This window comes from Hippocampus zosterae, chromosome 13 (genome assembly GCF_025434085.1).
Source record: "Hippocampus zosterae strain Florida chromosome 13, ASM2543408v3, whole genome shotgun sequence".
Classification (NCBI taxonomy): Eukaryota; Metazoa; Chordata; class Actinopteri; order Syngnathiformes; family Syngnathidae; genus Hippocampus; species Hippocampus zosterae.
Genome location: NC_067463.1, coordinates 9,200,071 through 9,220,989, shown reverse-complemented (window position 1 = coordinate 9,220,989; position 20,919 = coordinate 9,200,071). Strand labels below are relative to the sequence as shown.

The 20,919-nt window shown below is 42.6% G+C and overlaps 1 protein-coding gene and 2 long non-coding RNA genes across 5 annotated transcripts; 2 read left to right on the top strand and 1 right to left on the bottom strand.

Annotated features, from left to right (window-relative positions):
* Nucleotides 1-460: 460 nt before the first annotated feature.
* On the top strand, nt 461-5,375 carry LOC127612700 (uncharacterized). The gene is made up of 3 exons (XR_007965913.1): nt 461-624; nt 3,867-4,089; nt 4,374-5,375. It is a non-coding gene; the product is annotated as an uncharacterized LOC127612700 (long non-coding RNA).
* Nucleotides 5,376-9,906: 4,531 nt separating this feature from the next.
* Nucleotides 9,907-16,219, top strand: LOC127612693 (uncharacterized). Of its 2 annotated transcripts, none has more exons than XR_007965910.1 (4): nt 9,907-10,095; nt 11,158-11,462; nt 12,045-14,635; nt 16,083-16,219. It is a non-coding gene; the product is annotated as an uncharacterized LOC127612693 (long non-coding RNA). The 2 variants fall into 2 exon arrangements; XR_007965909.1 differs by lacking the exon at nt 16,083-16,219 and adding an exon at nt 14,753-15,294.
* On the bottom strand, nt 12,101-19,053 carry utp6 (UTP6 small subunit processome component). Of its 2 annotated transcripts, XM_052083443.1 has the most exons (19): nt 18,786-19,052; nt 18,288-18,372; nt 18,160-18,201; nt 17,943-18,035; nt 17,620-17,667; nt 17,484-17,547; nt 17,270-17,388; nt 17,108-17,185; nt 16,797-16,878; nt 16,637-16,718; nt 16,378-16,556; nt 16,112-16,191; nt 15,845-15,922; nt 15,325-15,504; nt 14,565-14,645; nt 14,338-14,447; nt 14,199-14,265; nt 13,497-13,569; nt 12,101-12,255 (listed from the first exon to the last, which is right to left on the bottom strand). In XM_052083443.1, exons 1-19 carry the CDS (start codon nt 18,875-18,877, stop codon nt 12,101-12,103), a joined length of 1,788 nt encoding a protein of 595 aa, XP_051939403.1. In that variant the 5' UTR covers nt 18,878-19,052. The 2 variants fall into 2 exon arrangements, with proteins under 2 accessions (XP_051939403.1, XP_051939404.1); XM_052083444.1 differs by lacking the exon at nt 14,565-14,645 and having other exon boundaries at nt 18,786-19,053.
* Between the last annotated feature and the right edge of the window lie 1,866 nt (nt 19,054-20,919).

Below are 20,919 nucleotides of genomic sequence, written 5' to 3'. Positions count from 1 at the left end.
GGCACAATGGCGTTCCGTATAGCATCGAGCGATGTACAAAGATCCTTCAGTGGACGTCGACAGTCATGCGACGTGTTTATGTGGGGCCTTTCACTCTGCCGCGGGGTCTGTCACGAGGCTGTTTACACTGGCAACATTCTGTGCTCTGCAATTTTTCAAAAGGCCACATGCATGCGGCTGCCTTCCATTCAAATACTACTACAGATAGCGCGGTTTTCTCTGCGGGGAACCCGACGGTCCAGACCCACCTGGCACAGTTTTCCATCACCCGCATGCTTTAAATATATTTGAATGTATTCAAATGAAAAAAAAAATATATATATATATCAACACAAAAAATGTGCAACGTGCCATAAAATGTATTATAAAAGGATATTTTTCGTAACGGGTCGTGTGACACACACTGAAGCAGTGAAAAAACATACATTTATATACTTAGGTTTGGCCAACCAGAAAAAAAAAGAAAAAAAAGGAGCTGTGCCAGCCAGCTCCAGGATTGCTCAACACTAATGAAATTCCTCTCACTCTCGCAGGTAGAGTATTCCATACACTCGCGATCCCCGAGGCACGTTGAACAGACTGATGGAGTGAGAGCAGGTCGGGGAGTTCACGCTGGCTTTCAAGGTAAGTCGCAACTCACTTTTTCTCACCTTCTCTCTTTTGTCTGCATTATTTGCGCTGCATTCAAATGGCACCTCGAGCGTTGCGTGGCCGTCAGCATGCAGCCGATAACGATGTTGAGCTTGGTTAAACAGAGGCTCAAGGGTGTGCCCCCCCCTTTCTCCTGTTCAGTCAGTCCGACATTCTGGACTTATTCAGCAGGGAAAAAGACTTTTGAAATGATCATTACAGCTGAGCCACTTTAGTCTCATAAGTTATTACTTTAAGTATGTCAAATAACTTTTTGCTCGCATTGCACTTTCATTCTCATATTGTGACTGGATTGGCATCAAAGGACAGTTTATTTCTCATTATATTCAAACTTTAATCTTGCAAAATGACCCTTTATTTCTTACATCCCTTTCATGTTATTCTTGTAGTCATGCAACTTTATTTAGATGTTTTATTTTTTATGACTTGGACTTTTTCAACTTCATTGTCGTAGAGCATCAACTTTAATTCCATCTTTGCACAATAGCGCTTTTGATTTTTTTGAAGCAGGTGTCCAACATAAGGATAGTTTGGTCTCAGACATGGTGACAGCTCTGTCGGACTTTGTATCTTTTAACCCCAAAAATGATATTTCATTTATTATTAACTTCTTGTGTTTGTTGTTCAATCTTAGTTGTCGATGGCGCTTTGGTACAACTGTTTCATAAGGGCGCTCTAGAAGCCAAGATGAGTTCCATCTATGCATTTTGATGACATCTAATTCGCAGCGTTCGGGTCCAAGTCGATCTTTCTGCTAACATTGCAGTCACATATCCAATATCTACCGTAATTTGGCCACATAACGACGGCGGCCTGATCAAATACGAGGATATCTGATTCCACGCTGACACTGCCGTGACATCCATCTGTCAGTTTAAACATGCCTGTGTCAAATCCAGCCCGACTCGCTCCGATTAGCCACAAGAGTGCAGGAAAATGGTAGTCATGGTTAGATACCACACGTTAAATGCTGTAATAGTCCCACGCAAACTCCACCAAGTGAACCATCTGTCGGCAGCTCTCATTCAGCTCCTCTCGCTAGCTCGACCAGCAGACAAAGGGAAGTGAACGCCGACCAACAGTGAGTTGGTCACGCGGTGCCTTATTGTGACATTCGTCACAACCGAGATGATGTCGCCTCGCTGTTGAGGGGGAAACTCTCTCAACGAGCCATTTTCAGTTCTTCCTCGGCTTAAATATTTGTACGCTGTTGCCTAATTTGTGGTGGGAGAAGACCAACCTGCACCGATTGCCTGTAATTTCAAACCCAACAAGCCAACTGGCATATTTACACTGCAAATAAACGTCATTGTTTAGTCTGGCTGTCTCTGCGACCGCACTCAGGTGGGGAAACTACAGTCGTGCTCGAGCTGCAAGCTCTCGACAAATTCAAATGGCTTTGTGAGACAATAACGTGTGCTCTCACAAGCAAGGACCCCTCAGGGGATTGAGAGGACGGGATGGGGGCGGGGGGCAATCATGTAACTGTATTTTTTTAAATGAAAAAAGAATAAAAACTCACTTATGTTCCAATGATCACAAGGAGTCTCACAACGCCTTGAGGAGTCTCAAAGAATAGCGTTAAACTGTTTCCTGTGTGATGGGGGATGCACCACAATCGATACTTTGACTCACTGCCTCGTTTGGGAGAGTGATGTCAATCGGGGGGGGGGGGGGTTGATGCCCATGGGCGAAACACACGGTCAATCCTGTGATAGTCGTATGAGATTCCACATGGTCAGATGAGTAATTCCTTCCTCCCTTCTCCATCACCATGTGGTTCATGGCCCTGAGTCATCGTCCACACTTTCCCTCGCTCCCCCTCCCCTATGTGTCACTCTGTCCAACGGTCTCACTCCCCTATCCTCTGTGCCAGGGATGCTGGGGGCGGCCACAGTTTTTCAGCAGTGTTTCTGGGGCACCACACTTCCACACTGGGACCCCGCACTTCCTAAACAAATTATAAGACAAAAATGCCATTTTGACCCTGGAGAACCCACGGGGTCAAATTTGGCCCCTATAAATTCTGCTACTCAAATGCTACCCTTAAATCCCAAAGGGTCAAATTTGGCCCTAATCCGAAATTAGGATTAAAGCATTAAATATTTGAAAAAAACATATATTATTTTGGTGTTCAGTGAACATATAGCCATCATTTAAATATGGACAAAATAGACGTACCGGTATATGTAAAAAAAGATGCGCTCTACAATGTATTTGAGTTTTCATTATACATTTCTCAATGTGTGCTCTTCAATCAAAATGACCATTCAAAGACGGCACAAAACCACTGAACAGCGTGCCAACTTGCTTTGTCAATATTTTACTATTATTAAGATACTGTGTTTGTCCGTCATATCATTTCAAGTCTGCAAAAAAATATTATCCCTACTTGCGTTGTAGTATCGGGCAGTATAAAACATGGTGTACGCGCAACTAAGACATGTCTGCCATCTAACAGTGAATGGTGATATTACAATTTAAAACTATTTATGTTGGCATCGCCCATGACAATGGTTCCAATTTCTCACGTGTGGGCACAAGGAGATCATGGAATCACCATACAGGAGGGTTAGCCCCGCTATCACTGTACTGCCACGGACAGTCCCATCCATGCGTTTTTGACACAACTTGTTCTCATTGCTCGAATTTTAACAAAATTCTCACCTGCGCTATTCGGCCCGGGCCAATAACATTGGTCAACAGAACAATTTTAATCAAGAGATGCTTGGTGTGTCCCCTAAAGTATTTTAAAAAATATTTTTACTTTTTTTTTCTAGCAAATCAGGTTTTTCCACCGGTTGCTGAACCTAGCCCCGAATTCATAAATATTATTCAGTATAGTAGTCTATTCCTTGTTGTTATATAATCACTATTATGAAAACCTGATGTGCTAGAGAAAAAAATTAGGGCAGATTTGTAATCATCTGGTAAAGTTTACTTGCATGTCTGACAAAAAAAAAAACAAGTAAAAAATGTGTTGACACGTATTTGACAATTGCAGGGCTCACATTGACACATATGGACAATCGAGTCTCATAAACTGCCTCGTGCAAATTCAAAACTACCTCAAAACGACCTGATTTGTTAGCGTTGATCGTACATCAGTCAACTGAGTCGCTGGCATTCAACAAAAGAGTTCATTGTCAAATCAACCCATGTCTGCCTTGCACGACGTCTTTCCATCTCGGTTGCCATTTTCTGTCTGTATACAGCTGCTGTCCTGTCTCTGCCAGCGCGCTCATCTGCTGCCTGTCAAGATGTCTCCTTGTTTATGACTCCGAACACTCCGCTGGGCCTCCCTCCATTGCAACCGGCTCGTACCTCGCACTCCCTTTCGCTCCACCTGCCCGTCACTCTCTCTTTCTGAGTGATACACCGAGCCGCGCCGGTATGCCTTCGAATAAGCGACAATGAGGACATTGTGATGTTTCGAAGGTGAGACACTTATTTTTACGGTGCGTGCGCAACACCCCGACAGAGTTGTTAACATTTCCAGCTCGCTAATCAGCATCAGAAAACAAAGTTGGGAAAGTCGGCGTGTAACGGGTTGCTGACGTCTCTCAGCAGTTTTTGTGGAGCATTGCAAGAGCAATAAGGATTTTTAGGGGCATTATGACTGGGTTAATAAAACACAGCTGCCCCTAAAAGTCCCTCACTTTTCTTGCTGCCTTTTCTCTCCCTCCCTCCCTAGCGTAACATCTTCTCTGCGTTCCTTCCAGATTTTTCACATCAAACTTGCGCACTTCCCGGATCCTGTTGGTGCCATTATAGGCGTGGTGCAACATGGTGACCTTCATAATTGGCGCACACCAAGCACGCTTTGGGTTATTTACCAAATGTGTACATATCTGGCGGGGGTTTATTCGTGTCTCCAGTGACGTTTTTTTTTTTTAAAGGTTGACTGAGTTCATTCCAGAGTAAAGCTAAACAAAGCTTCTACGTATCTCCGTGGTTCTCTAAACGGCAACACGTGATCGGCTTGCTTTTACGATCCAATGGACGAACGGCAGGCTGAACCCGAGGCAGCAAACAAGTGTGTGTGTGTCTGTATTGGGGGCCGTGGGAGGGGGGGGGGGGTCTATTTTAAGTAAGTCAACTAGCCTACATTGAAATAGTGTGAGAATATGAGACAGGGAAGGAAAATGAAGATATTAGCAGTCAGTGACGAGGCGATTCTGATTGTTGAGGGCCCAGGGCGAGCAGCAGCAGCTGACACTGTTTCATATCATCTCTGTATGATACTAATCAGACACCCTGTGGTCCTGTTGCTTCTTTGGACCAGGCTCTCATTCCTTTAGCATATATTAGCTTATAAGGACAACGTTTGGCACCACTAGTTTTCTCATCGGACTTCAGCCATTTGATTGGCATCTCAATGCTGCTAAGATTATTTGAAATGTTATTATGTGATATGAAATATTATATTCTGTCTTGCTGGTGGCAGCCCAAATCAGCTGATTATATACGAGGTGGCAGGTTGAAATAAAAAATCCTCCACTTTAGGGGGCATACGTTGAGATGAGATACATTTTAACGGCATATGATTTTTGTAATATATCAGGCAAGTTGAAACAGGTTTTATCATAAAATTATGAGGATGATGTAAAAGTGTCATTGGACATTATTGAGATTATAATTATGAGAGAATTAATTAAAAATAATCATAAGAGTACAACAAGTGATTGTTATCACGACTTTTCTTCTTTGACTGGCTGGGAGAAGTCACGTGGTTGGTTCTCCGGTGAGACATTCCCCTGCCCTCTAAAGTGTGATGACAGATTCTTTTTGAAAACTATGTTGAACTATTTTAGGGAGCTCATTGAAATACGTTTAAGCAGAAAGAAAGATTGTAGTCCATTATAAGGCTGTTTTTTTTCCTTTACGGTTACGATTTCAAAATGTAAAATTTTTGTCATTATACTAATACTGTGAACATGCCAATGTCAAATTTACAATTATTATAATTTACCTTTTTGATGATAGTCATTACCTCATGTCGTTCTTTTTACTTTTTGGTGAGATATGTGACTTCCATTTAGGGAAACAAATATGGATTCTTACCCTTTCAAGTGCTACTAAACCAAAAATAGCAGGCTGTATTGTTTTTTTTTGGGGGGGGGGTACATTCAACTTTTATAGTGCCGTTGGTTACAATGTTTTTCTTTTAAACTTTGTTTTGATATGTTTGATTACAATCATAATTTTAATCCTGTTATCTCTCTATCTATCTATCTAGCTAGCTAGTTGGCTAGCTATATACAGGATATATACATTCAAAAAATTTTAATTTTTCCAAGCTTTATGTTGATGGGCTGGGAGAAATTACACAGTTCTCCTGCCTTTTCAGTGAGGCATGTGCCATCCATTTTGGGAACCAAATATGGTTACTTGCCCTAATAAGTGCTGCTATACAGAAAAATAAAAAGCTATGTTATTCTTTTTTAAATTATTCTTTATAGGGCACTCCATTTTTTTGTATTGTCATTTATTGGAACACTTGAAAATGGTTAATGACTGCCATAACTGAAATACTATTTCCGTAAGAGGAGAAAATATATTGGTTCGCTGCAAGAGATGATATGGAGAAATCACATGGTTGTGTGACGTCCATTTTGACAGATCGAATATATCAAATTTATTTCCTTGCCCGAAAGAGGGCTACAAATGATACAAAGATTGCATTGAAGCAGTAAATTAATCTTTAGTGAGTACAATGGGCCCTTTTAATATTCACTGATCGTAGCTTCTTTTATATTGGTTTTAAAAAAAAAACAATACGAACATGAGGCTTCAGCAAATGCCTTACCTATATGTCACTTGCAGCAGGGTGATGCCACCACGACCCTTCTAACTCCTCTATTAATTGCATAAAGCATCTAGTGTCAGGATGCTAAATTCATTAGGGAAATATGTACGGTACGCCAGGGTCAGGACGGATATAGAAGCAAGCCTTCATCACAACTTCTTCGCCACCTGTTCAATGTAACGGAGCTTTGCTAGATTTTGCCTTGTTTGGCACACTTTTAACTGCTTTTGGATGAAGAAACCGAGCATCAATGACTTGGTCAGTGACGCGTGTATTACGTGACGACAATAATGCGAAAGTTAAAGAAAGTTGGCCACGTTTCTCTGGATGATTCCTTTCTGGTAGTTTACTTTAAAGCCACATTCAGATTTGGGCTAACTTCAAAACTGTCCCTTAAAATGCAGCTAACGGTTGTCTTTTTTTTGTGGGGGGGGGGGGGGGGGTCACACACTTTCACAAGACTATGACAAAAGTTCATATTTCCTTTGACAACTATTGATCAACAGTGGAATATGAAATTAGACACATCTACATACAAAGTTACGCTTTTATAGGATTTGTATTTTGTAGGAGTTGGGGGTTATGTGGAAAAATTGCAAAATAGAACACGAAATAAATATATTAGGAGATACGTGTTTTGGGGGTGACCTGCCTCATTTTTTGGTTTATTTTTCACTGATTTAAGTATGCACTTCTCTTTCTAAACTCTTTGACTATTCCAGCTGGCATGTTTCCTATGCATTCTTAAACTTGCTGCTCAAGTGAGCCAGAAACTGGGACTTTGTAGGCCAGTTGAATAGATGAAGGACTCACCTTGCCCGCAAAGACCCAGCTTCTAACACACAAACATGCACGCACACACACACACACCATCTTCATTATCACCATCACAGACGATGGGAAGACTGTCCTGCTTACTAATTGTTGTACTTGCAACAATAAAGTCAGTACTCTGGATGATCTTAAAGCGCTCTATTTAGCAAACATTTTCACCTTAGAACCCAAACATACTAAAATACATCATCATCATCACACAAAAGTCGTATTTTTTTTAAATCCCCTAAAAAAATGCAAGCATGCATGCTCAATTTTTTTGTCAAATAGCCAAAACCCTATTTTCCTATAATCCCCAAAAAGGCCTGCAACTAATTTTTGGACCCCGAGCCACAGTTTAGGTCGCGTTTATGGATACATACCATGTGACGGTAATGCTGCCTATTGGTCTCTCGTGGTTTGGTGTCACCTCCATGCAGCAGCATCCACAGTCGCCTCATGGGGGTGGGGGGTAGGGGGGGATCAGCCACTGTATGTCTGGTGGCCTGGCTCTCTGCAGGAGAGTCCAAACTTTCCCGTTCGATCACATTATCCTTTAAGAGGGGTGGGTGGGCAAATCTTGTGCAACAGCTCGGATAGTCCCCCCCCCACCCACCCACCTCCCATCCCACCCCACCACCACCCCCACCGCCAGCAGCAGCAGCAGCACAACCACCCCTTGCGCATGATCATCTCCTGAAACACACGCAACAGTGTCCTACAAAAAAGAAAGAGCCATCAACGCTAGTGAGAGATCCCGGGTGGGTGCGCACCCCAGCCAAAGCGCCGTGTCAGGGAGAGCCAAGCTGGCCGGAGGCAGACGGAAGAAGCTCCTCCTCCCCTTGTGGCGTGAAGACGGTGAGTGAGCGGGATATTCCCAAACAGCTGGAAAAGGAGGAGCCCAAAAAAAGCGGGGAAGTGAGTGGTAACCTGGTTATTTTCAGCGCGTCTTCACTGGCTCCTCTCCAGTTGTAGGTCTTTGGTGAGGGGGAGGGGGTCGTAGCGCTATTCCCAAGTAATCAGCAAGAGGAAGAAATGTCCACGCGTTCTGCTGCTGCGCGGCTTTCACCAAGGTGTTTCTTCCACCTCGTTGTGACTGTCAAGGCGGTGGTAAAGGTTTCATCTCGGCCGGGCTCATCTGGCCCCCCTTCCCCTCCCCTGGACAGCGGCGTGGTGGCGCGGAGCGTCCCCCCGTGGCTGAGACGCGTCATTGCACGGCTGGATCGTATTGGAGTGGTCACGTGCTACTTGCTGTCGACGGGTTGCGTTCACGCATAGATAGACTCGACATGTTTGAACAGTAGAAAGTTTTTTTAAAGTTGTAATTTAATGATTAAACGTCAATAATCTTACATTTTTGCTCTCAAGTCAAAGCAAAAAAACTGGAACGGTGATGGTTTGCCACCATTTTTAGGGTCTCTCCCAATTTATCCTGAACCTGAATCTGTAAAACTGGTACAGTATTGAAATCGAAAGTGTAGGAATCCGAACTTGAACCCTGAGCCCTGGCAAATTACCTTATTTTAAGACTCTGGCTATGCCATGAAGTCCTGTTGCTTGACACCACTAAATTTGAGCATTTTTCCTACCTTGCAAACAAATCCAGGAATGGCCAAATTGTCGGATATCTTTCAAATATTAATCTGAACAATTATCTTGTCACGTGGTCTTTTCATCCCTAATTATCCGATAAACGACAATAGCAAATGCTGAGCATGTTCAACATTTACAATCCCCAAAACGTGTTTGTAGTCAACCTTGCGTGGAGCCGAGCCATGGCCTCTGATTGTTAAATGTCTTGAATTAAACATGACAAGGGCAAGAGTTTTGAACAGGAATGTTGTTAAAAAACAAGATAAGACCCCTAACTTCTTCTCTTTGAACTATTTGTTTCTTTTTTTCATTATTTAGCGGCGGTCTGGATATCCTGCTGCATCATGGTGTCTCTCCACAGGTTCGTCTCTACATCAGACATCGAGATGTGTTTATGCTGTCAACTCATATCTCTCTCTCTCTCTCTCTCTCTCTCTCTCTCTCTCTCTCTCTCTCTCTCTCTCTCTCTCTCTCTCTCTCTCTCTCTCTCTCTCTATATATATATATATATATATATATATATATATATATATATATATATATATATATATATAGCGGCCCGGTAATCCAGTGGTTAGCACGTCGGCTTCACAATGCAGAGGTACCGGGTTCGATTCCAGCTCCGGCCTCCCTGTGTGGAGTTTGCATGTTCTCCCCGGGCCTGCGTGGGTTTTCTCCGGGTGCTCCGGTTTCCTCCCACATTCCAAAAACATGTGTGGCAGGCTGATTGAACACTCTAAATTGTCCCTAGGTGTGAGTGTGAGCATGGATGGTTGTTCGTCAATGTGTGCCCTGCGATTGGCTGGCAACCGATTCAGGGTGTCCCCCGCCTGCTGCCCGGAGACGGCTGGGATGGGCTCCAGCACCCCCCGCGACCCTAGTGAGGATCAAGCGGTACGGAAGATGAATGAATGAATGAATGAAAAAAAAATATATATATATATATATAAGTCATATATATATATATATATATATATATATACTTTTTTTAATTGACAGTATATTTAAGAAGGCTTATTTTACATTGAAACGTACCACCGGAAGTGATCCGCGCGGTCTCAAACTAACTTGATACTGAAACCGGGCGCCTGTCAAAAGTGTCAGCGAGTGAAATAAACAGCCGGTCGACGTTTCAATCCACCAGATAACATTATTCGCTAGATCTGGAATTATTTTGGACGGATGTTCCTCTACGTATCGACCACCGCGTCCACATTTGTCGCGTGTTGGTGAGTTTGGGTCTTTTTGCTCCGCCGACACACTCCTGAAAGTCAGCCAGCCTTCTTGGTCATCAGCTGTTCTACAGTGAGCTCACTCGTTTAACCGAATGCCATCAGAATGAGAGGAGACGTCGTTGAACATGAACAAGGAAACTGAGTTGCGATGGTCTCATCACCGCCAATGAGTACTTTACTGAACAGTACCGACTTAGCGGTTGAACACACATTTTACTTATTTTTGGCCTGACTATAGAAATGCTCTATAAGACCTTAATCATAGGTGTATGTAGGAGGTTTGTAGTTTTTACCCTGGATTTGTACTCGTTTGAGTTCTGTTGGTAGTTTACCCTTTTGCATGTAGCATAACAGTTAAATACTGACGCACCATGTTGGGCTCCACGAATTGACTCGAGTATGCTGACCTCTGAACCCTTACTTGCTTTCTATCCCATGAGCACTGCTTTCGTGCAATGGTGTTTTATGATAAAATAAATGTAAATGAACCATTAATTAATATGAAAGACTGTTTATCGACTTCAAACAGTTGCCTTACTAAATGAACACTTTGACTAGCAGTTTTTTAAGTGTTCACTATGACGGCTTCACAAAATTTGACCGAACAAGTGCAGTGTAACCATAAACCATGAGCAAGATTGCAAGAATAATGCAAACAAATCTCGCTTTATCAATTCGACTTCTCATGTTTCATACTGCGATATGTAAACGTGCACTGTACTTCTTTAAAACTCAAATTATCTAGACCACAGGTGTCGAACTCCGGTCCTGGAGGACCGCTGTCCTGCATGTTTTCCAAGTCTCCCTGTTGCAACACACCTGATTCAAATGAACAGGTTCAATGTCCGGTTTCTGCAGCGCTTGCTGATGATCTGATCATTTGAATCGGGTGTGTTGCAACAGGGAGACTTGGAAAACATGCAGGACAGCGGCCCTCCAGAACCTGAGTTTGACACCCCTGATCTCGACACTAAAGCTTAATCGTCCAGCATCTCTATATGGTGTCAAGTTATTGCCCATAACCCACTAAGTGTTGTCCTGTGTGTGTCATCACAGTGAAGATCCAGTGAGCGGTGGCTGTGTCAGGCGCCCGGCTGCAGGCGGCCCCCTCAATGGTTTCTCCCACCATGAAGGCTCTGGTGGATGCTGTGTGGGCGGTATGGAGCATCGGGGCCTCCATCTATGACTACATCCACACTAGCGCCATGGAGGAGCGTATACACACGCTGGAGAAGGTTACCAGCATCCACCAGTGTGCCATTGGGCTGCTGTCGGCGGCCATCTTGGTGCTCTTCTCTTACATCTTCGTCAAGAAGATTTGAGAGTGAAGCAGACTATGAGGATTCAAATTATGTTGCAAGGTGAGATTATCATAATTATCATCATCTCTCTTTTGGGAACAGCATGCAGAGTCCATTTAACATGAACTGTGATGTCTTATTAGTTGTTTGCGTTATGGACACCTAACTTGTTAATGACAATGGATTTAAAATGACTCTTCGGGGGATCTGAACAAATACACGAAACGTACAGTGGTGCCTCGAGTTAACTTTTTGAGGTATGAGCTGTCGCCCAACCGATTTTTTTTTCCCCCGCCCGACAACGTACATGTCTGGATTTAATCATGTAGAATTTGTTTTGAAAGAAAATGTTTGTGTGACAACCCCTTGAATTAACTTCACTGAAGTTAAAGACATTTTGCAAAACAAATTTGACAGTTTTATTTCAACAGTATCCTAGTGTGTCTTTTTAATGGGAAATTCCACCGGCATAGGTTTGCAACGTCACACAAATACAGTATATCAAGTGGAACTACAACTGGAAACATTTTTTTCTACATCTCTGGAGAACATTTGGAATCTGGACACCAGACGATGTAAAACTTGGTCAAACAATCCATGCCTCCATTGAAAACCAGCCAACATCTTCATGTGCTGCCCCAGGCTGAACAACTCCTGCTGATTAAAGAACATGCAACCTGCACTTCTTCAAACCGCACTCAGAGGTGTCCAGTCTGCAGGAGTGTGTATTTGGAGGTGAACCTCTCCACGCTTTCGCCCTCCAGAAACTTCATGGCCCTCCAGTGGATCTTGCCACAATTCTCTGGCTGCCCGAGGGGTCCCATCTCCTCCTGGATGTACTCCAGCCACAGATCTTGACAATCGCACAGGTCAACATGGAAAAAGAATGCTCAGATCAACTCAAAATTAGAAACTATAGTGGTACTTCAGCGTATGAGCACTTCCCGTTAAGAGTTAGTTACGAGTGCCAACTATGGTGAAAGCAAACTTCACAACAAACAGAAGTTTTGTGATAATGAACAATTCTTCCAAAAAGATGCAATGTGCTTGCATCAAGCTGTTTATTGCCACTCACAGTTGAATTTTACTGTCAAACTAAACATAAAACAAATAGAATGACAAGTTGTGTATTTAATCGAAGCACATTAACTTGTCTTATAAAAGTTTGCTTAATGCTAGCACTCAATGCAAAACGCCATACTGGCTATTATTGTGGCACTTCTAATACTTTAAACAACTTGTATTTGATCGCAAGCAGACAGATCGTGCACCAATGGTCACAGGCACATATTCTTTATCCTCTAGGAAAAACAACTGATTTCATTGCACTTTCGTTGAGACTGTCTTCCGTTTCAACCGACATCAAGTTCCGTATGCCTGTTATATACTGCCCCCTGGTGGCCAACATGAACAAACCAAAATGAGTAGCATACTGCATATTGATTTGTCACGATGCGCATATTCATTACATTCTATTCATGGACATTATTACTATGATTTGACAGAGAAAAATAGGATATGCGACAAGATAGCACACAACCCGTAAAAACGGTCAAAAATCTCGACGCTTCTGCTGATTCACACACTTGCCCCTCAATACTTGGAGCTTCCTATTTTGCCCCTTTTTTTGCGGACTATGCTCCACACTTTCAGTTCAAAAATAGAAAAAATATTGTAATATCGCTCCAACAAGTATGCTTCCATCTCTGTTGGAACAAATTGGGGAAGGATGTTTTGTGCTCCACTGAATAAGTCCTTTCAGGGACAGTGGTTACTACAGTGGACACCTTATCATGTTATCAGGTTACCGGTTATTATTATTTGTGCATGAAAAGGTTAAATAGGTTAAAAAAAAGGGTGTGGAAGCCAACATCGCAGGGACCAACTCCTTGTTTTCTCACATTTTCACTTTCTGTTTGTGTAATAGCCACAGGTCCCAATTTTTTTTTCATCCATGGCATCCCCCTGGTTTGCTTATTAACCATTATCTGTTTAAATAACAATTTTAAATAATGTGATAATGACATCTTGAAAATAAATGGTTGGACTGACAGTACAGTGCCTGATGGACTATTTGACCCAAAGGCATCTCACCTTCATCAGAGGAGCCGAACTCTTGCAGGACCCTCTCGTAGTAGTCCCTCAGATTGTCCATCTTTGGGGTCTCCTGCATTAACGACGTCATGTTAACTCAAATCTCAAAACCTCTGCCTTTTTTTTCACCCTCCCAGCATTTAGGCCTACTTCACTACTGTATGTTAATGTTGGTTATAATGGTGGAACTTGGGAGAGCCACATTTTTTTAGGTTGTACTTGGTGTAAAATGTTTGAGAACCATCTGAAGAATGACTGACTCAAGTGTGTTTTGCTTTTTGTGATGTCTGGATACAAGGGCACCGGTGATGGCAAAAATCAGAAATGAAAGTTTTGTACCATAGTATATGAGCAATCAAGTTCCTGAAATATCAAGTCATCACTCCTCATGATGTTTCCATCAGGCCTTCCTTTCCAAAGGGTGAGTGGTTTTACTTTATTTTTGTTTTGTTCTACACCAATGAAGTTATTGTTACACTTGTATAATAGTTAAGAAACGTTACCATGTCATTTAAAAAAATACCATCGATCATTGTTAAAGGTTTTATGATGCTGACAGTTAAACCCTGAACAAATGTATTGATTTTACCTCATTTCCTGGCCAAAATTGTTTGGAAATGAACCAGCAATGAGATGGATTTTGGGGTTGCCAGGCTTTAAAGCTCACTTTCTAAATTATATGACAGTATTTAATGCACTCACTTGTTCTTTTTCAATCTGTATCATTTTGGTGAAGAACGTTTTGGATAGCGGTCGGTTCTCCTGTAAACTAAAACACACACACGTTATTCCGCCCTTTATAGTCTTCAATTTACACAATTGCGAAGCGCACTTAACTTACCTTGTGAAAGTCTTTCTCGCTTTCTTGTATCCCCCGGTGGTGTATGACCAATCAACGTAGCTTTCTTTCATCTCCATGGCAACTGCGGGCACCGCAGACGAAAGACCTCTCTGAGAACAAGCGGGGAAGAACAAAGTGTCCCACAAAAGTATTATCATCATCGTCATTGCATGAGCGCTAATGACTGCTCAGTGTGGATCGCCATGTCTGGTGGATTTGATTTGAACCTTGAAAATGGCCTCCGTCTCCTCTGGATTCTGGTTGGCGATGCTCCACTGTATCTGCAGCCGCCAAATTGGTAAGCTTTCCTGCGCGCCCAAAAGGACACAGTTCAGGGAAGAAGCTTCTTAATAATCATGCAGACACACTTATGAGGAGAATTCCATTCATTTTATATTCCGCCCATCATGCTCAGGGTCATGGCGGAGCTGGAGTCGATCCCGGCAAACTACATCCCAGGCAAGTCAAGCCCACGCCAGATGCTTAAAAGTCAGCTATGTGAAGCACTCTAGCAGCAGTTATCTAGAACCAAATTATGGATAATAAATCTGATTTTGTTGATTGTAATACTTTATTGCTTTCTATTTATGACTTAGAAGCGAACGTGGTTATTATCATAGCGTGTATTTCTCATAGTTTTACGTTGAGTTTGACAGTGGAGGCATTTCAAGATGCCTGGTGGTTTAATGCCTTCTCAAGTTGCACCAAGTGTTGTAATCTTCCTCACGCTGTTTCTCCTCACGGCTCAAGTCTCATCAAAAGCCGGGCTTAAGAAGAATAAATTATTTTCTTGACTATATGAGTTTGTCTACGGTGGTCAAGTTTTAATATAGTTCATAATAAGTTTCATTCCTTCTGAGAATTCATTTTTTTAGGGTTGGTTCATCTCGCCTACTGTTTTTCACAAGGACTAAGGGGAAAGTCAAAAGGATGTAGTGGCGGTTAGTTTGAGCGAGGAGACACCTCTGTCGCCGTGTGGTTGTGTACCTTGGGATGGATGTTTGCGAGCGCCTCATGGAACAGCCGTCTGACGTCATCCCTCCCCAAGTGAACCAGTGTCTGCAAGGCCATGCTCCAGGCCGACACTGATTGGCTGTAGCGCCGCGTGGCTGCTATTGCGATGTTGGCCGCGCTCTCTTCATCTCCTGACGAGACCAGGATCTGCAGCTGCACGAGGATATTGTGTTAAAACTTCAGCGCGACAGAGACAGAATCCGTCTCGGGATACTCTAAACAAAGCGGTGGACAACTCTGGTCCCAGAGTGTGACTATTCCATCCATCCGATTTCTGAACATGCTTTTCTGCATGTTTAAAAAGTCGCCCTCCTCCAACATGACTGATTCAGACAATCAGGAACGTGATCAGGCTTCTGTAGCGATCGGTGATAAGCTGATAATTTGTATCAGGCTTGTTGGAGGAGGGAAACATCTAAAGCATGCAGGATAGCGGCCTTCGAGGACCGGAGTTGCCCAGCCCTGCTCTAACACAATTGTTCTTCTGTCTTACCCAGTTCTTGTAATAATCCTCTTTCAGCAGTGAGGAGTCGTGCGCGCGCCGCAGAACTCCCAGCAGCCTCTCTTGTCTCTGTAAGCAATTGCATTTTCAGGGAACAGCAGCCTAGCCCAGCTGACTTTGGGCAAATAGTGCATCTGGTTGCCAGTCAATCACAACGCACTCGCAACCGTTCACACTCACACCCTAAGTTGACGCAACAAGCATTTTCTTGTCTTTTATTCGCACACAGGGACAACGTGCAGAGCCACCATGGATTACCTTGTCCACCAGCTGTTGGACGTTTGTCTTCCTTTTCACCCTCTCAAGACAGAAGGCGATGTAGGAGGTCCACATGGGTTCTGCAGGAGGTAACAACAACATCACAACAGATATGTGAACTCAAATTAGCGTATTTCCTCCAAAACTTGAATCCAATCCCTGTATTTTCCTCAAAAATTCCAAGATGATATTCATTTATTTCCTCAAAATAAAAATTGAATCCCTCGATCTACAAAATTATAATTTATGTATGTGAGGACTTTTACCTGTGTTGATTCTTTCAAGTCCTTTTTCATAGACCTGGCAGCATTTCGCCTCTCTCCGGTCAACTTCCGAAGCGCGGCCCATGACGGTCTGGAGCGCCTCCCCCACTCCTGGAGCATCCAGCTCCCTCTTGGCCAAGAAGTTCCATGTCACGCTGTCATCTAGGAATTTAGTCTGCAGACTGGAGAACAAGTGCACAGGAGAGTCTGGGTAAGCGTCATCTCGGATCTTTGGGACAGAAAAGGTTTCGTCGTGACTCACTCCTGGAGGATGGCCTCTTGGAAGTCTTTGGTGAAGTCAAAAATGGATGCAATGTTGAGGAGTGAGATGACAAACTCTGCGTCTGTGGGACATAGTTACTTAATACTGTCAGATGGTATCGTAAAACAATGTCAGAATTTAAAATAAGGGCCAAACCCACCTTTGTTTTTGTCTGTGGCATCGTTGTACACAACCATTGCCAGTTTCCCACTTAGGATTTCTGCAGAGAACTCGTAGCCAGCCTTCACCAATAAAAACAATTGAAGCATGTTATTTACTTTATCATCCATCTTCCACAGTGCACCTGAAAAGCACTTTATTTTTCTACATCTTTTTATTTTAACCCCATATCAACCTGGATTTCTTTCTTTCTTTCTTTGACTTTTCTTTATATACATTTGTAAACGTGTTTACATTTTTACAACTTTTTAAATCTGAGTAAACTTGTTAAATGGATGATGGCCCACTCACAATGTCAATGTGAGCCTTTTCCAGCTCTGCCTTCTGTTTCCTCAGCTTCTCACAGTGTAGCAGCTCCATACGGAAATACTGCAACACATGGCGGAATTAGCTTGGATGCTTTTTTTCAGTGTCAAAATGAGTGAAAGTGGCCCATATGTTCTTGCTCCCTACTTCCTGGTAGAGTTTTCTGTTGCCTGGGTGGAAGCGCAGAGCCCTAAGAAACAAATGTCGGGCACTTTCCGAGGAATTCCTCTCTTCCAACTCGCTCTTGGCTGCCATGATCCACAGCGCTAGAGGCAAACAGCAGGACACAAGCCAAAACGGCTTCAAGATATTTGGCTCATATTCCTCGAAAATTAAAATTAAAAGGGGAGCCAAAGGGTACCTGGTTTATCGGGGTGGATGGCCAGCATTGCTGAGAACACCTTGCTGAGCTGCCCCTGCGTGGACTGAGGAAAGATACCACGACCACTTACACTTTTGCAAGATCAGTGAATTGACAAGAATGATTTTGGACGTACCCATTTCTTACAGAAAGCGACATGCGAGAGCCAAAGCTGCACGTCATCCTGCAAGGCAAAGGTACTGGTTTTGCATTGGTTGATTTCATTTTCATCTATTCCAAACTGCTGTTACAATAATACAAATTGCATCTTTTGAGACCTCTAAATGTCATTGAATATTGTTTTCGTCATACAGTCACCTCCTAAAAATATTGACTTTTTCTTGAAACAGTACAGTTGTTAATCAATTACCAGTGCAACATAATAGGATTGTTTCACTTTGGTGGTGCAACACGTCCTTATCATATTTTATCAGCGGGAGGATGCCCTTCCGAAAGTACCTTCCACTTATTTGTGGCCCTTCTGAAGACACTGTTGATTCTGTGTATGATGGGAAACTCGATTTCTTCCTTCTTGAACTGGTAGCGTATGTGCTGCAAAAGCGTAGATGAGAAGCAGTTTGAAAAACAGCCCAGAGTAATATGATGATCGTCATCACGTTATTATCCCCAGTGTGGGACAAATAAAGGATATCTTAAATATAATAGGTCCACCAACCGCTCTCCTCTTCTTGACCAACTCCAGGACGTTGATTTCATACTACAATTTAACATAAATGTCCATGAATGAGCCTTTTCAACATGACTTAGTTTAATGTGTGTGAATTAGAAGTTTGATGACTCGACCTGTATGTATGCTATAAAGTCATCTTTGTTGATGATCAGCCTGTGGAGTTTGTATTCCAGTGATGTCACCTTTTTGATGATGGCTCTGTAAAACACAAAGTTGTAACTGACTTAATCAAGATGAGTAGAAGTCAAACATTATGCATATCTTCTCCCATTATTTAAAACACACAGGATTTTATGTGGTGAAAATAATGTCTGATTTTTAATTTCTGGACGAAATTCGAGAATAAGTAACGCGTCACGATCATAGTGATTGTGGTGTCATTAGAAAATGTATTTCGTGCTTTTTACAGGCTAAATGGTTCGTATTTCATCAACAATTTTTGAAAAGCTACTTTTACCAAAAGGTTTCCACACTTTTTTTTCTGTTCGTGTTGTCAAAATGCCTTTAAGGAGTTCTCCCACAAGTTATGTACGCGTGATGTCTGTTGTTTCTCGAATCAAAAACGTACGATCATAATTCGAACACATTTAACTTTTAGTGTGTTCTCTTACTTGACTTCTTTCTTGGTGAAGAGTCCCACTCTTTCCAGTTGCTCCAATTCCGGAATCCGGTCCTCGATCCGCTGCTGAACGATCTCCGCCATCTCCCCCCCTCAAAAGAATTACATTCACCAATATTTTGACGAAACTGAATGACCTAATGTCAGCTTTGTTAATGGATTACTATCAAACCAAGATCGTGCCACGAGACAGCTAACGTTAGCGACAAATCAATTCCTCACACATGTCCGGAAGTTATGATTCTCTACACTTCCTGGTCCTTCCTGGTCCTGGTCCTAAATAGCTCCGACGGGAAAACAAGTATACAGTAGCTGTTGTACAGATTATAATAAGGCTATACTGTAGTAATTACTACATCTCATTACGTACATCGTGTGAATCAGGAGTTCAATAACTTTTTTTAACCAAGTACCACCTCACAAAAAGTAGTTATCTTCATGGCCAACATTAAAATACAGTAACAAACACGTTTTCATCTTTAAAAAAAACACACCTCAGCTGTATTCCCAAAAAGTATACAGTATTGACAATTTTAAGATATTTGACCACACTTAACAAAATAAAACATATGCTTATAATATTTAATTAAACCGCATTGCACATACAATAAAATAAATATGTATTTCAATAGGGCGGCCCGGTAGTCCAGTGGTTAGCACGTCGGCTTCACAGTGCAGAGGTACCGGGTTCGATTCCAGGTCCGGCCTCCCTGTGTGGAGTTTGCATGTTCTCCCCGGGCCTGCGTGGGTTTTCTCCGGGTGCTCCGGTTTCCTCCCACATTCCAAAAACATGCGTGGCAGGCTGATTGAACACTCTAAATTGTCCCTAGGTGTGAGTGTGAGCGTGGATGGTTGTTCGTCTCTGTGTGCCCTGCGATTGGCTGGCAACCGATTCAGGGTGTCCCCCGCCTACTGCCCGGAGACAGCTGGGATAGGCTCCAGCACCCCCCCGCGACCCTAGTGAGGATCAAGCGGTTTGGAAAATGGATGGATGGATGGATGTATTTCAATACATGTTTTTAAACAAACAGTTCTCAAAGATGAAATGCATATATATATATATACATAAAAGTTAGTGAAAAGGTTACTGAACTGTCAATAATATATAGAACAACATTACCGGATTGAAAAACAAACCAATGAACAGGCTGTATGCAAAGCTACAAACATCTTTTGAATAAGTGTTATCATTCATTCATCTTCCGAACCGCTTCATCCTCACTAGGGTCATGGGGGTGCTGGAGCCTATCCCATTTTATCTTATTTTATAAATGTAAATTATATTTGTATTTAATTCAGTGATTCTTTCACCTACCACTACAGAGAGTCCTCGTATTAAGAGGTACTTATATCATTAGTGTTGCTGATACCACACTATACTTGTCAGTGATATAAACAGATTGTTGCATATGTATTTAGTCGTTATTTTGACTATTAATCCTTACCAAGGTAATTTGGGGGGGGGGGCACAATTACACATTACATTCCCCAGTCAGAGTACTTCACACAGTACTTCCCAAGGCTTTTTCCTGGCTTTTTTCTGTGATGGATGGGATGGTGGCTCCAGCCAGTGAGAAGCGGAACCTGTCCAGTACTTTACCTTTCTTGAGCACGAAAGACCTCAATTTTGCTGGCTTAAAGCTCATCCGAGCCCAGCCGATGATCTTCTCAAGGCCTTGGAGAATCCACCTGCTGTCTGGTACAGATGCCGTGATGACTGACAGTCAGGTCGTCCATGAAGGCTCTGATTGGGCGTTGGTATACTCCTACCTCAGCTGCCTTGACTAATATGTTCATGGCGAGGGCGAAAAGGATGACTGAGATGGTGCCGGTTATAATGCCTTTCTCAAACCGATGCCAATCTGATGTACCTGATCCTGCAGTGAATTTTAGCCTGCAGTTACTGTATTAATCTAGAATAAGGTTTGAAACTTTGCTGGGAACATGATGTCGGTGGAGGGAGAGCTCAACGAGCTTGTGTGAGATGTGCCTCCCTGAGGATTTGTGTTACCACACCAGTATGTTCCAAGCAGCCAGGCACTCAATGATACTATCGTTCTTAACGAGGTGTCAATGTAGATGTAGTTTGCTTCTTTAAATAATGCTGGGTATTTACATAATTCCAA

Excerpts from the sequence above, each read along its gene's own strand:
- utp6 (XM_052083443.1), bottom strand. The coding sequence starts at position 18,877 with ATGGCGGAGATCGTTCAGCAGCGGATCGAGGACCGGATTCCGGAATTG. Across the intron at positions 17,668-17,942 it reads GGGCCACAAATAAGTGGAAG|GATGACGTGCAGCTTTGGCT; the intron begins GTACTTTCGGAA and ends TTTGCCTTGCAG. Across the intron at positions 13,570-14,198 it reads TACAGATTGAAAAAGAACAA|GAGACCCCAAAGATGGACAA; the intron begins GTGAGTGCATTA and ends TCGTTAATGCAG.